The sequence below is a fragment of the Paramormyrops kingsleyae genome, chromosome 12 (assembly GCF_048594095.1).
Source record: "Paramormyrops kingsleyae isolate MSU_618 chromosome 12, PKINGS_0.4, whole genome shotgun sequence".
NCBI lineage: Eukaryota > Metazoa > Chordata > Actinopteri > Osteoglossiformes > Mormyridae > Paramormyrops > Paramormyrops kingsleyae.
The window spans coordinates 14,852,178-14,868,369 of NC_132808.1; the positions used below are offsets into that span (position 1 = coordinate 14,852,178).

Sequence of the window (16,192 nt, forward strand, 5' to 3'; positions counted from 1 at the left end):
CTCCATCACCATTTGTTGCACTGCTGCCACTGTCTGGCATATGGGCATACTGTTGTGCATCATCCACTCTACAGAGAAGGTGATTGGTTGCACTCTGCTATCCCTACAGGACCTACATGCCTCCAGAACCTTGAACCAGGCAGGAAAGATTATGGCCGATCCCTCCCATTCACTATTCAGAAAGACTCAGGTTTGTCAAGACCAGACCACATGCCACGCAAACAGCTTCTTGTCTTTAGCAGTTGAACTCAACAAGCCCTCTGACCCCCACTGCCAGTCTCTGCCTTCCACTCCCCCACTCACTTTACACACATCTTTGTACATCTTTTTTCATCTACTGGACATCAGATATTCTATACCATTTTATTCCAGTATTTATACACTTAATAATAATTCAGATTATCCTTCAAACCCCAGGAAGATATCTCTTATCCCAGTGTGTATAGGGAACCCAGCCCCAGTATAGGAGACATGGCTTAAGTCAGTCATCGGTTTGCTAAATTCCAGATCTGCACAGGAATATAATACCCAAGGACTTGAAAATCTCAATATTCATTCATTCACTACTAATTAGGTAATCGGCTAATATGCAATTGAGCTTGAAAAGGTAAGCTTGATGATGTTCCCCAGCGCCCTCTGATGGCCAAGTCGAGGCATTGTATTTGCATCTGTATTGTGCAATAAGCATGCGCAAGTATAAATAGCAATCAGGAAATTGTAGCTGGACCTGATGCAATCACACAGCACCTCCAGGCCTGTATATTCACCCCATACCTCACAGGTAGACTAACTACTGCTGTTTCTTCTGCTTTGCGGTTGGAAAGGTATAACACCTAGAATGCAGCAGTCCTTTTCCCTATCACATGGTGCTTCGATTCCATGACTGGGGCTGTGCACCAGATTAGCCAGTTTACAGCCAGTTCTGTTACTTGGTTCATCTGGCCCAACACTGGCTGCAGCTGGAGCGCCACAAATCCCAACAGGCGGTGGAGATGTTCGCCATGGACTGGTTTTTTGATACTGTTTTTTTCTTCTTTTAGATAAATGTTTTTTGTAAAGAACAGGACCGAGGTCTAGTAACAGTATGATCCATCATCCATTTAGTGATGAAACCAAAATTATAGTGAAGGAACAGAGTTGAGAGCTAACTGGGGAAAATAGAATCCAAATCACAATCCAGTAGTGGGGTCTGGAAATTCAAGCAGATGGTCAAAGCACGGAAAGATCTCAAAGTCTAGTCGTGAGGGAAATGCTTGGCAAAGAGAAAAATAATACCTTACAGCAGGATGTCTGAAAAACATGGCATGTATGTAATTAAAACCAGAAATTGGTTACAGGTGTTTAAAACTCCAGTGGTGAGGATCAGAGGAGGGTCTCAAGTCTGGGCTGGATTTCGGATCCGGAGTCACACTGTTACATTTTTCACTCCAAAATGGCAGATACATATAAATCTTGTGTTAATGGCCTATGTATATGTAGGAAATTAGTTAAAGAGTATAGGTAACAAATGAATGAATAAATGCATGAATAAATATTTATTCCAAGGACAAGATATATACTAAACAGTAAATTGTTAAATAATAATATTACAGTTGCATTTGTAAAGATTGGTTTATTTCAGATTTTTCCAAAATACAATCCCTATCTCTCTTCTTACTGCATTTCACAGAATTCATCTAATTTAATCACATTTTAAAATGAAGATCATCCTTATTTGCAGAGCTGCATAATACACTGGGTGTGTCCGAAATCGCGCACTTGCCTCAGTGCACTGAGATGTAGTGCGTAGTGCGCACTTCCTCCTGTAGTGCACACTACCATGGGTAAGTGCTGTCATAAATAGAACACTAACGTTTTGCACTTACCGGAAGTGACGGACTAGCATTTGATCGCGATTCTCCAGCGCCCCAAAATATTTGCCGTGTTTTGTTTACAATGAATTTCCTTGTGGTTTTATTTGCGTGTATATAACTTATCTACGACCGCCTAAAAAACTGCTAACATTTACGTGTGCGAACTCTTCCAAGCCGATATAATCGCAAACTCAAAATTATCTATAACTGTCGTCAGAGAGTGACAGGCTACACACCGAAGTATACATCAGTAAAATAATTTTATTAATGTTACATTTATATGACGCAGTTGCCTCCGCTTGAGCTTGCGTGTCTGTGTTGTCCGCCATTATTTAAACTTGCCGAAAGTCCCTCCCCTTCCGCTACGTAGTCAAAATGGCGTCTGTTTAGTGCGAGTAGTGTCCATCGTCCTGCACTGCGTTTTCTGGCCGCTTTCAGTGCACCATCCGGGTACTTTCAGTAAACTTTAATTTTGCCTTAGTTGTCAGTGTGAACGCACTACGCCCTAAAATCGCGCACTAAAAGTGCGCAAGTGCGCGATTTCGGACACACCCACTGACAAGCTGAGCTTAATACATACTCCTAAAAAGATCCTGAAGTAACTACCAAACAAACACCATGAAGGAGGAGAATGCAAACATATAATAAAGTAACATTATATCGGACAAGTGCTCCTTCCACTGAACCGTAGGAGTAAAACAGTTAAATGTCTCAATAAATAGCAATCATTCAAAGTTAAAATTAACAATATATATTAAGAATATGTAACTTTATTTCCAAGTAAGACTACAATATTTTGAAATAAGAATAATTTATATTTTCTTGAAAGCAACCTGTTTTAAAGTTTAATCCCCCAGTACATTTATCTTTGCTCTTAGGTTTCACTTCCCTTTTACTGGAAGTACCTTCTTTGTTTTTCATTGAGGTGACACTGTTTTTTGTGGTCATTGCAGTTGCTTAACAGGATGATAGGCCCGGCCTTCTAGCTGATACATAATGTGGTGACACAGATTTGTCCTGTGCTTGAACTGGTAACAGGCAGTGCAATAGTTTAGATGGAGCTTTCATAATATGGTGCATCAAGTGGCTGAACTATTTGAACCAGTCCACAGTCTAGACATGACATGACAATTAATGATAATTTAAATATTTATGCAATGAAATTGCCAGTCATTTATAATGGTCAATGGACTTGCCAGAGTCAAGTCCAATTTTTCCATGATTCTGATTACCTGAAGTCGCAGTCGTTCAGTTCTAGCTCTTCAACTCTATGCTGCACCTCTCAACAGACAGGTTGGCAAAAGGCAGACTTAAAGCTGGAAGTTTGGGTCTCTTGGAAAGGCATCGCCTTTATGTAAGAAAATACCCTGTTCTCACAAAACAATAGATCTACAGGCCCAGTAACATATGAATGCACTAAAAAAATTACAGTCAGAAAACAATCATTAAATAATGTATAATTCCCCATTAGACATGCACAAGTATATGTAACCACCAGTTGCATGTTTGTTGCTTGAAGATCAAAGGCTATCTTCCATAGCCAGTTTTCTACAGACCAAATGTTCATTAAATGTCTGTCCCCAGCCCCGGTGACATGTTCTTAGTGTTTACTGGTGCATAGCAATGGAAAGAGCTAAAAAACAAACAGGAAAGATCTATTAATATGGAAAATTTTGCTTGGTTATCTGTAGATATTCACATTCACCAAAGATTGGTAGTAAATGTTACTGACCTGTAGGAAGTGGATTGGATCCTCTGTGCTAGAGAGTTGCTCCAGTTCCACCCTCTGCTTTTCGAGCTCAGATATCTCCTTCTCCAGCTTTTCCATGAGCTCCAACGGCCTTCCATCAGCTGCCTCACAGTAAGGTGGAAGGGTTAATTCCCCTTTCTTATCCTATTGTGGAAGGAAAATGTTTCAGTGAATTTTAACAGGTTAGAAGCTCATTGGAGGTACAGTGCAGAAAAAAATGTAGAAGCTTTTTCATTCAGTAACCACTACAGCCATGAAAACATTGAACTGAAGATTCTTTATATTACATTGTTTTTAGACAGATGTTATATTTTCATTGTACAATGGAGTCCCAGACCACATAATGCATCTCTTGGGCATATACTGTAATTTGGTGTGACCTCTGATGTTTAAAACCACAGCCACTAACTGTGGTGTAGTTATAATAAAACATTTAGTACAAATTTTACAAGAAATATGGTGCTAAACTAATAAAGCCTTTAAAGCTGTTCAGTTTTTACAGGATATCATTTGTGAGGATGGGAAAATATCTATAGCAATGATACCTTGCTCTTTTCCATTGTTGTGTTATCACAGTTAATTGCGCTGATATCTGCTGACTGTTTTACATCCTTTAGTGTGGTCAATTTGACCTGGATCATCCGTTGTGTCTTCAACATAATCTTCTTTAGCTGATTCTGCTGGAAATTGTTTTTAAAAATATATCAGTAATTAATTATCTGTTCTTCCCAGCACACGGGAAGGTGTTAAATACAGACTCACAAAACCCTTTATGTATAAATTATACAATGTTTCGTATGGACATATTTCAACTGCAGGCCCAGTTTTATAAATAAGATTTAACTCAGTAATGTCCACCATTATGCAGGAGATACCTGATCTGCTTAAAAAATCTGCCTCATTCAAAGCTTACATGTCACCACTAGTTATTTCATTATGAATGTGCTTATCGTGGACTTTCCCAGAGTTACAGGTCTTTCATTCACATTCAGAAATCTTGTTTCGACCTGTTTGGTTCAAAACACCCCAGCACCCTGCCCGGGGGGGGTTTTCCATGAAGCAGGAGTTCTTATGTAGCTAGGTTAACTTAAGGTAGAGTCATGATTGTCCAATGCGTCTTTCCTAAACTCTTTATGGACAATCATGACTTCTAGCTTAAGTTAACCCAGTTAACTGAGAAATCCTGCTTCACGGAACATGCCCCAATGTAAGTGGTTAGAAGATCAAAGGTCAAAAGTTTTTGCACATCAAAAATAGGACATTTTCTTGCTAGTAAAGGTACTCATATGGTGAATATACTGTAATTTTATTTGTTAGCAAAGAATCTTGAGTATTATTTTTGTAAATGTTAAGTAGGTAACATGCAAATGTATAAAATCTCAGTGTGTGCAAAAACTTTTGTCTGGTAGTGTAATTCTATATACTAGGAGTGCTGCTATGCAGTGAACCAAACATTTATCACGATACAGAGTTCATGGTTTGGCACATTCATTGCTCCATATACAGTCATCAAGCTCATGTTTAGAAATGGTTGTCTAAATCCGTATCTTCTTTCTTAAACTCAAATGAGAGAAGTGGTCAGATGTCAAAAGTTAATTAGAGAGCAAAGAACCTGGAGAAGACAATTAACACACAATGATCAAAGGGGAACCATTAAGCGAAGTTTTCGAAGCACCATAATATGTTGCCTATAACTTTAATTCAAAATATGCAATTATATACAGTATTGATCTCAGGAAGCTGGAGACAGTGAAGCACAGCTATGCCACTAATAAGTTAGTGAAGAATCAGTTTTGTGGTCTATAACCAGATATGTTTTAAGATCCAAACATTAGTATATCAGTGTTTCAATGGGCTCTAGTTTGTTCAAGTATAAGATCTAAATCTCTACAAACGTATAATCACCTTGGCTATGAACTAGTTATTATAATTGCTAAATAGCTATTATGAATTTATTTGGTTTATATGTTTAGTTTCAGATACCTTCTTCTTCTCCCATTCTTTGACGACATGAACTATTCTGTGGCCTCTGTGGTCAGTGTGTATGCACTGAGCACAGATGCAAGTCTGGTCGCTTCGGCAGAAATGCTTCAGGGGTTGACCATGTAGCCTGCAGGTAGAGTTGTCCCGGTTCTTACACACAACAACCAGTTGGTGCTTCCTCAAGGCTGCACTCTGGTAGTGGGGCTCTAGGTGCTTGGGGCAGTAGGAGGCAAGACAAACCAAGCAGGACTGTACTGCCTGCAGGGCTGGGCCTTCCAAGCAGACATCACAAGGCACCTCCTGGTGAGTTACAGGGGTTTCCTCTTTGCACAGATCGCTGCTGTGATTTTCCATATGTGGGAGCGACTTGAGTTCCGCTTCCGGTGTGAACACATCCAGACAAAGCGGGCAGCGGCAGATATCCACATGCTTCCAATACTCCCCAATACAGGCCAGGCAGTAGATGTGTCCACAGGGAATGGAAACTGGATTAGTGTATGAATCCAAGCATATGCAACATTGCAACTGCTTCTCGCACATCACTGTGGAACAAGGCCAATAGACTGATGAGAAACTTTCAGGTTACAGAATTTAAATTCAGATATTTTAGTACGATGGAGAATGTATAATTTTTTTCAGCCACAATATCCATTTGTAAATAAACAATGTTCATGTTCAGACACAAAACTTGGATTTCCTTTACCTGTGAAATGCCCAGCTTGCCTGTACCTGAAACTGTCAGCTAAGCCTGTAATTCCATACTATGTTATTTGATGCATGAGTGATTAAGAGCATTCTTCAACTTAAGCAGTCTGTCCTAGTTCCTTAGTGTAAGGTAGCAAAATTAAATTCACAAGAAATATATGACAGTTCTCTGGTTTAGTGTAGTAAAGCTAAACTTACCTAGGATCTGTCTAAATAACGCAGTTCATTGTACAAAAGAGAATCTCCCTGGTATGGTAGCTGTACAATATACGGAGTTCCTTTGCTTCTCAGTCATCTGCAGGAAGTACACAACATTGATTATAAATGGGTGGGGCCACTAGAACTTTGTACTTGTTCCCCTCCCCCAAGAGTTTTTCTTTTACCCTATGGACTAAATATGGATATGTCTGGTCATCTGTCATTTTACTATAGGTGGGTAAAATAGTGACAAGAACATTCATTCATTTCTGCGTCTTATTACCAATCATTTAATATCGTGTTCTATTTAATTTTTTTCTAATAATGCCAGAAAAAAATCATTTTTCCTAGCTCTACCAAAATTGCACTGAACCGTGAATCCAAAACTGAGGTTTCTATCAAACTGTGAATTTTGTTTATTGTTACATCCATATTCCTTGGCCATTTTTAACAGAATATCAAAGTCTTATTCCTGACCTTATGTAATAGTGCTGTGGGCTGGATGTGGCCCATGGGCCCTCAGTTTGACATGAGATTTTAGTTTTTACTAACATACATTAAGTGACAAATACTTAGTAGTAACTCAGTTACTGAAGTACAGACACATCAAATATAGTAATTATTTGCACTAAGATGTGCCACGATTCATTAATGATGAACAAGCATGACTTCAGTATTTCACTTGTGTTATTCATGATTTGTTCCTTCATTAGTTCACAAAGGTTTACAGAATTAATAGATACAGTAACAAATATAGTAACTACTTGAGAAGATGTATCATGATTCATTAATGATGAACAAATCTGAGATCAGTATGTAACAAAGACTTAGTTTGTGGTTAAATAATACATGAGTTTACGTGTTATTTGTGTCCCATCAAATAAAACCCCTTCAGTTTACCTGGAGGCTGCGTCTAGGTTCTGCCTCTTCCTCGGTGTGACAGTTCCAGCAACATATCTCTGTTCGGTTTAACAGAACCAACTGGCAGTCTTGGTCTTCTCAACTAGTATCTCCAGTGTTGGTGTAATTTGTTAGGAAACCAAAATGTTATCAGACTGCCGATTGCGCCTGACTGTAAGCAGCATTAGCCATAACCAACTCACATCTACAATTAGCACAGTGTTTTCGGTGTTGAACATCTACTTGTGAATTTAGGTTTCGTTTGTGTAAAGAAATTTATTCACGCAATTCATTGTGTGTTTCAAACCGAAAATGACGCACACATGTCATCATCCTCTGCAGTCCTGCACTATATGTTTCCTATTTCTACACATCCCTCACTGACAAGTTAGACAAGTTAGTGAGTTAGCATAAAATTCAGCATAACATTCAAGTTGTAACCTGGCTGTTTGATTTCTTGGGACTAAACTCAGCCTATGTCTAATATAATAGAAGTATTCAGTGGATAATTTCAGATTAATGGTTTAATTTTATATCTCTAGAGAGGTTCTTGTATATCATTGTTCAGCTTTATTAAAAAAAATAATTAAATTTTCAGAAATAATGCTACTATAAAATAATTTAAATATAATTTACTATAAAATTCATATTTGTGAATGTTATTTATTTGTATATATATATTTATACTGTAGATATTGTTTGGGTCACACTGTCATTAACTAAATAAATAAGCTTTGGTTGGCCTTCATTGGTGGTTTTTAGTATGACCCATTCAGTGACTGAATTTGACATACCTGACGAAAATGTCCAAATACGCTGATAGATCCAGTCCATAAAGTACAAAGGTGCAAGCCAACTATGAAGCATGCAGTGACTCTAGGTACTTTGACCGTGTCTAACACATAAGATGACATTACTGTTATGTAATCATGGCTCTACACCAAGAACAGGGTCAGTACAAAAGCTTCCATTTCATCATGCTACAGTAATGCTATAAAATTTGTGTACCCTTTATAATTTCCTGAATTGCTACATAAATCTTACCGAGATAGAAGAGACATTCATAAGCAATAAAAATAAATGAACAGAGGAACCCAATATTGATTAGTTGTGTAGCATATAAGTCAAGGACAACATATGACTCATACTTTGAATCAAAGCAGAAATTTTGCCATTGGCAAGACGTGTGGCTGCATGCATCAAAAGAAGGTCAAAGGAGTGACAGTCAGCAATCAAAGACAAGGGAAGAAGCTAAAAAATTTAAATACAAAATCAGGAAGTTGGCTTTGGAAATCAATAACATGTACTATATTGTCACGGATCTGTTCCCTAACATTACTTTAGCAAGCTGTAATTTGCCATGATATTTTGTCTTGATAACATTACCCAGCTGGATTTCTGGTCCCACAGTGGATTTCCGGTCTCCCAGCTGATCAGCCTCACAGTGGATCTGTAGCCAGACTGTATTGTAAATAGTAAGCAATCCATTAACTTTAGATTTACCCTGATGTAAATGTTATGATTTGCGTAATTGTCATTATTTGCCACGATATGTTTAGGGTTTGATTACACTTGGTAGGTAGTTCTTTAATCGGAGGAGGTTTGTTAATTCTAAGATAGTTAGCAATCCGTTATTATTTTAACTTGTAAATGTAAATGTAGATGTAAATGTTATGACAAGATCTACTGTATGTTATCCAAAGTATGTCTGTCAGGACATCATGAAGGTCACCATCGCTACCTGGATGGTTAAGTTACCAAAATATTGTGTGAGCTTTTGAGTTTAAACTGATCACCTACATAATGTTATTGATATATTAATTTATAGTCTTTGAATCAAATGCTGATAAAGAAAAGTCACCCACAAGAAGCTCTTAAACATTGGTCAAACTGACACACCTTATGTATGATGAGAGAGAGAGAAATCGCTTACTATGGTAGTTATGGATTCCAACATTCTTACACTTCAGAGCCTTGTAGAAGCCTGTTTTCTCATTATGGCATCTCAATGAGCAGCTAAAAAGCTAGACACACTTTTGTCTTTCTTTAATTGCCTCGATTATGTTAAGAGTGAAAGGGATTAGTTATCATTGTTGACATACCACAGCACACAGTGCACACAAACAAAATGTGTCCTCTGCATGTAACCCATATGTGACATCGTGACATAGCAGGGGGCAGCTAATTCAGCGCCCAGGGAGCAGTGCTTGGGGGAAGTACCCTGCTCTCAGTGGTACTTTGGTGGTTGGGGATTCGAACCAGCAATCTGTGCAGATTCAGCTGGGCAATAGCAATATAAATTACTGAACAAATTGCTTAGATGAAACTTCTCTTATTCTATAAGGATGACATTGACTATTAAAAAGGCATTAATGTGTCTGCCTATTCAATAAAATGATATTCTGTATCTCTTGTATGAGGCCTCCATATTCCTTTCATGTGGCCTTAGTGCCCTTAAATTAATAAAATTCCAGGCCTGCTTAGAATCCAGAGTGACATTATTAAATATAATTTAAATCTAAGGAAAAACAAGTAGCTAAAACATTTTAATGGAAAGGCTTAGAAACACACACAAAGGCTACAATTATACAGTTACATCCCTCATGCTCCTACAGTTATTAGACAAACATACTCTTGGACATAATTTATGGCAGATTTCATTTAGAAAAGTGAGTAATTCAGAAGTGAAATACACCCTCTAGTGGGCAAAAAAATTATAACAGATTTCTGGAGCTAGCAGGAAACAAAAGCTGTAGCAGTGCTGACCTCCATTCTTCCATTCTTCTCTGAGGGAGCAAATCAGCTGCCATTCACACTTACGAGCAATTTGGAAACTTCCTTTCACCTTAGCGTGTTTTTGGACTGTGTGTGTGTGGGGGGGGGGGAGCCGCAGGGGACCCCACGGTGGCACTGGGAGAACATGCAAACTCCACACAAGGCAGAAGAACTCTGCCCATCCAGAGGCGTGAGGTGACCAAACTAATCACTCCATTTAAATATTTAAGGTTTGACAGTTTATATGCTAATACTGAGTAGAATTGAGTGAATGATGGCACGTAAAATAAAAGCAAAAATATGCCAGTATTAGGAAGTAGGTTAGTTGATCCTCCTTACGTATTACTGAGCTCTGCTTATTGTTAGTGTCATTCATTTTCATTAAACTGTTCCCCAGTTCACTTTGTGTACATGCAGCATGTGGTCAAGAGTTTATACCAACCTGCTGTCTCACCTTCTGCATATATTTATAGCTGCTTATAGTTATTTATAATCTTGTTTTACGTTGATGTTTATCATTTTTCTAGGTCTTTGTATTCATCTTGTCATCTTTTCTTGGTGCCAGACAGACCAGCACACCCAAGTGCTCCTCAGCCAGGCTAACAGGAAAACTAGGTGAAGACATTAGTAATAAAAGCAAAGCAAGAGCTGCACAAATTAAATGTGTAAATATGTGGAATATATGTACAAATGATATGGATGGTGTATCAAGGAATGATGAATTGTGTACTGCAACTATTCAGACATGAGAACATTCTGCTTACCAGCCTTTGTTGAAATTATTCCTTGTCTCCATTAGTGGGTCATAAAAGGTTTGTACAGGGTAAAAAGGTAAATGGTTTTCATGTAATTCATACTTTGAGTCACATAAATAGACATACTGTACAGTAACTAAATCTGTTGCAGTCCACAGTTCAAGGATCAAGGATCTATTTTATTATCATTGTGCAAATGGGTTAAACAAGTACAATGAAATTTCATAGCTGTGTCCGTAGTGACAGAAATATTATTAAAACACTATACAACACTGAAAAACTATACTACACAAACATAGGACATATAGTAGGAGTATATATCAGTGGGAATTAGCTTAGAAATATTCAATAAATAAGCTGTGTACCAGTTGTGCTGTTGTGAAGTTAACATATTGTAGCACAGGGAGCAGACATGGTATGGAAGGGTTAGGGCCATCACTAGAGGGTGGGCCTGGCAGAGGTTGGTGAAGGTCAGACTGGCAACAGCTCTGGGGTAGAAGCTGTTCCTTAGCAGGCATGTACGGTCCTGCATCTTTTACCTGATGGCGAAAGACTGAATAGATCATATCCAGGGTCGGTGGGTCTGAGGTGATTCTGAAGTCCCACCAGAGGCAGCGGTCATTGTAAATGCTCTCAGTGATTGGCAACTGTTGTCCAATTACATTTTCAGCTGGCTTGACTATGTGTCGTAGAGGAATTCAGTCAGTGTCAGAACAACTAGGGTACCAGGTTGTGATGCAGTGTATCAAGATCCCGTGTTTACAGGCCATGAGAGGTCTTCTGCTATGTGTACTCAGAGTAACCTGAAATTGGAGACTCGCCCAACTGCGCCATTTATGTGCTTCATTTATGTGGATTGGGAAATGTGGGCCGCATGCACATTTCTTAAAGTCTGTTATTAGTTTCTTTGGATTTTTTGGTGTTTGGGAGCTCTGTTATTTATTGTCTGCCACCCAGCCAGTTTCCACAATTCTCTCCTGTATGCTATCTCGTCGTTATTAGAGATCAGCCCTACCACAATTGCGTAGTCTGCGAATTTGTTAATGTGTCCCAGGCTGAGGAAGGGTTTCAGAGTTTAATAAAAAAGTGCGCAGAGAATAATGCTCAGTTGCAAAGTGGTGTGTTCAGGCCGAGGTTGTGGAGTTTGGATACAGGTTGTTTAGGAATTAAGGTGTTTAAATCTGAGCTGAAAACAACAAACAACATTTTCACATGGATGTTATGGTGACCTATGTGTATGAACAGTGTGGAGAGCAAATGAAATTAAATCCCAAGATATTATTATTTTGCAGATATTTCAAGTTTTCTTTCCTAATGTATTTCAGTGATACTTCAGTTATACCAATTTTAAAAATGTTTGATTTTGCCTGTTTTCCTTGAAATGAGTTGAAATGTTGGAACTTGTACTGAGCAAACACGTTTACACACATCCAAACCAAATGCTAGAAAAAACATGGAGGGTGGTTCAGAAATTGCCTAAATTCCAATTTTTTAGTAGTTTTAATTTTTGAATTGCTTAATTTGTAAATTAATAATAAAATATATAAAAGTTTATTTGTATAGCGCATTTTCATTTACACAAAACTCATTCAAAGAGTTTTACAGAAAAGCAGACAAGAAATAAAGTGTATTTGCAGAAATACAGTGAGGAAGGTTATAAAACAAAGAAAGAAGAAAAATAACGAACAATTCCATGATTGATTTATCTTTTTAATACAGACTTTTTCATTAATAGACTTTTTAAATATAGTTGTTCATCCCCTAAACGGAAGAATTCTGCCTAGGGCCGGCCCAAGGCGCAAACGAAGCCCCATTTGATTAACCTGTCAGAATGGGAAGGAAGATGACACATGACAACCTAGTTAATCAAGGGCCTTAGGGCCCCAAGAAGGGTTGGGCCAGCCCTGCCTCTGCCTGCATTAACATTGCATGCAATCATTTTGGGATAATCCTAAAATTAGACACGGGTGCCTTAAACAAATATAAAGCACTACAGTATTTTAGATGTAAGTATTTTAATGCGGTTCGTTTACTGTGACTGTTTATTTTTCCAGAAAATTAAGAAGTCAGTCCAAGCAGGTACTGTCAGTCTTTTCAGTCCTCAAGCATTTCTACATACTGCCTATTTCACTGGGCAGATTACCATTGTGTCAGACGCTTTATCACAGCAGTAGAGGTAAAAGAATGGATACAGCTTTTCAGTGAAAACGTCCATGAAGGTGTAGATATGGGATCTGGCTTTGACATTGTAGAAAGAAATCTGGCCTTCTTCGTAATCCACATAGACACCCACTTTCCTTGGTTTGGAGTCCAGGGTAAGGACAATGGGAGGTGTGGATGAGACTCGGTACTCCTGGTTCTTCTTCATAGCCAGGGCCCAGTATCCATGCGATATGCTAACAGCGATCCGCCCCTTCCTCTTGACAGACGCCCTAGCCACTCCCAGGTACCAGTCGTCCTTCTCCCCCACCTGTACCTCCCAGTAGTGCCGCCCCGACGTCAGCCCCTCCTTCCCCAGCACAATGACCACCGTGTCGAAGCGCTCTTGCTCGTTTGGGAGGTCCTGCCACGTGCCCCCATGTTTCAATTGTCTGCCATCGTCTGACAGCAGGAGCCAGGGGTTTGCAGTTTTGGGGTCGAAGGTTACATCGGCTGTGGAGGAGATCGAAACTGAGGATTTAAATACGCCGCAGGGATCACTCTTTTGGACAGAAAAACAACTGAAATCTTACCAGTGTACTTCTGCATCTTCTTTAGCTCTGAGGGCATAATTTATAAATATGATTAATTTTACATATCATTAAGAGTATTATTCAGACAAGAGTGCAATGCAGAAAACCTCAGCGAGGAACAATGTAACTAAAGGTAACACTTTATTTGGATAGTCCACCTAAAGAGTATTAGTTGCATTTCAACAACTTAGTTGAGATTGAACAATTCAGCTGTTTCACTGTCTGTAGATGTTTACAACAGAATACACAGTATATAGAGTACATGTAACGATTCATGAACATACCTACATATTCTTAGAGTAATTTAATTGGATTTGACTAGTCATTCAATTGATGTTATATTAATTGATGAATCTCAGCTAATAAGTTGTTGAAATGTCACAAAGAGTCTGTATACCCTCTGCACGAGGACGATCCAAATAAAACTATTCGTCTTTTATTTTGTTTTAAAGCTGGGGTCTCCAGCCTTATTTAAAGAAGTACTTCTTCAAAGAAAAAAATCTGAGGAGCTACATGATATAATATAAGATACATATCTACTGGGGAGGGTGGGGGAAGGCATGAGTAATTCTCTTTTCACGTCGACTCTTCAGCACGTCGTCATTTTGGCTTTCTTAGGTTCGGGCACCTGACAACCCATGGAATTTGTGGGCCAATGTATAAGTAAAATAAGAATGAATGACATTTATAGAACTGATCATATCTTTAAAACATGGACCTATTTATTGGCTTCCTATAAGCTACCTGTGGCTCGCAAGCAATATGCCACCAACTGCTGTTTTAAAACTGTCTTTTCAGGGTTCCATTGATTCTGTTTCCCAAACTCACCCGTTTCTGCCAATTTCTCCATTTCTTCACTGAGCGTCTCCCCGAGTCTAGATATGGCTCTTCTTATGGTGCCCACAGGGAGGTCAGTGTAAACAGTGACACCTGACCAGTTCTTGGTGTGTGGAGGGGTGCACAGTAAGGGGAAACTCTACAACGGCAGATGCAAGAAATACATCAGCATTGTGTTCATCTTGCCTGTTGTCTGGTAGAAAAGCTCACTGACCTGTAGGAAGTGGATGTGGTCATCAGTGTGAGAGAGCCGTTTCAGCTCAGTGTTTCTCATCTGTAGCTCTGCAATCTCGTTCTCCAGATCTTTAATGAGGCCTTCAGCTCGCCTCTCTGTTGCCTTCTGCTTCTCCTCCATCATTCCGATGAGTTCCGCTTGGGTTTGTTGAATGACACGTATTAGATTGGTGAAGACCTGCGCGCATTCCTCAATTTCCGTTTGGGCACTGCACTGGTGGGACAGGAGAAAGTACATCCTATTCAAAATCACTACATCAGCTTTGGTTTTGTACTGATACTTGGGGGAAGATATGTATCTGTTTTTCTACACATACTGTACTCTCATAGAATAGAAAGGTTTATCCGACAGAGAATCTCAGATTTTTTAATTTAAAGCTTAAATCCATCTGATAGTTAAACTTTATCTTTACTTTTTAGTGTAAATTTCAAATGAACACACTTATCTAAAGCCCCATAGGCTCATTTCACCTTGCTGAGCTCTACTGACTGCTGAATCTCATCCATTTTCTTCAGTCTGTCGTGGATCATCTGTTGAACTTCTACTTCGGTCTTCTTTAGCTGGGCCTGTGAGCAGAACATTAAGACTGGTTATTTTCTTTACAAAGCAAACTTTTAGAGACAAGATTGCAGATTGATTTATTTACAGAAGGACCTAATAATGTAGTTATATCTCTATTTGTGTCCTTTGATATTGTAACCTGTAAGATTCCGCCATTCAGGATATTAATTGAATATACCATTTCATACATTTCTCAAAGAGCTTTGGTTGTCAACAGCCCTGATCTCTCTTGTATCCTCACCCTTTTCTCGGTCCACTCCCTCTCCACGGGCACGGTATAGTGGGCCCTGTGATTGGTTTCAGTGCAAAGCACACAAACACAAGTCTGGTCTCTCTTGCAGAACAGCTCCAGGAGCCTTTCATGCTTCTTGCACATCCTGTCCTCCAGATTCTTAACAGGCTCCACCAGCTTGTGCTTGGTGAACCTAGCATTGTGGGTCCTGATGTGCTCGTCGCAGTAGGAGGTCAGGCAGACCAAGCAGGACTTGACAGCCTTCATTTTCTCTCCGGTACACACATCACAGGACACCTCACCTGACTGGCCCACCTGCTCAGTAGGTTCGTCAGATTGTCGTGCCCCCGAGGCGCTGGCTCGCATGTCTTTGAACTGCTCAGCTATCTCCCTAAGGACTGTGTTAATGCTGATATCAGGCTGCTTGTAGAAGGTCTTCTTACACATAGGGCACTGGTAGATTGCACTGGTCTGCCAGTAGCTCCTGATGCAGGTCATGCAGAAGTTGTGCCCACACGGGAGAGAGACGGGATTTGTAAACACATCCAGGCAGATGGAGCAATGACATTGCTCCTCAGACAAGAGACTGCTAGAGGAAGCCATTCCTAAGGAAAAAGAGACTTAATACAGTTGTTTTAAATTAAATAAGTGGGATGGAGAGCCAAGTATAAGATCA

General features: G+C 39.3%; 2 protein-coding genes across 3 annotated transcripts in view; both read right to left on the reverse strand.

The window, feature by feature from the left end:
• Nucleotides 1-1,606: 1,606 nt before the first annotated feature.
• LOC111858087 (E3 ubiquitin-protein ligase TRIM47-like) lies at nt 1,607-7,644 on the reverse strand. Of its 2 annotated transcripts, none has more exons than XM_023839492.2 (6): nt 7,390-7,644; nt 6,490-6,586; nt 5,587-6,128; nt 4,149-4,280; nt 3,586-3,747; nt 1,607-3,486 (listed from the first exon to the last, which is right to left on the reverse strand). In XM_023839492.2, exons 3-6 carry the CDS (start codon nt 6,124-6,126, stop codon nt 3,454-3,456), a joined length of 867 nt encoding a protein of 288 aa, XP_023695260.1. In that variant the 5' UTR covers nt 6,127-6,128; nt 6,490-6,586; nt 7,390-7,644; the 3' UTR covers nt 1,607-3,453. The 2 variants fall into 2 exon arrangements, with proteins under 2 accessions (XP_023695260.1, XP_023695259.1); XM_023839491.2 differs by having other exon boundaries at nt 4,149-4,283.
• A 4,958-nt stretch (nt 7,645-12,602) lies between these two features.
• LOC111858110 (uncharacterized) overlaps nt 12,603-16,192 on the reverse strand; it is a 38,676-nt gene continuing 35,086 nt past the window's right edge. Inside the window, exons 14-19 of the mRNA XM_072718464.1 lie at nt 15,526-16,136; nt 15,194-15,289; nt 14,703-14,936; nt 14,480-14,627; nt 13,652-13,678; nt 12,603-13,571 (exon numbers count right to left, since the gene is read on the reverse strand). Coding sequence (XP_072574565.1) covers nt 13,042-13,571; nt 13,652-13,678; nt 14,480-14,627; nt 14,703-14,936; nt 15,194-15,289; nt 15,526-16,136 — 1,646 coding nt within the window. The 3' untranslated portion in view covers nt 12,603-13,041. The remainder of the gene's footprint in view (nt 13,572-13,651; nt 13,679-14,479; nt 14,628-14,702; nt 14,937-15,193; nt 15,290-15,525; nt 16,137-16,192) is intronic.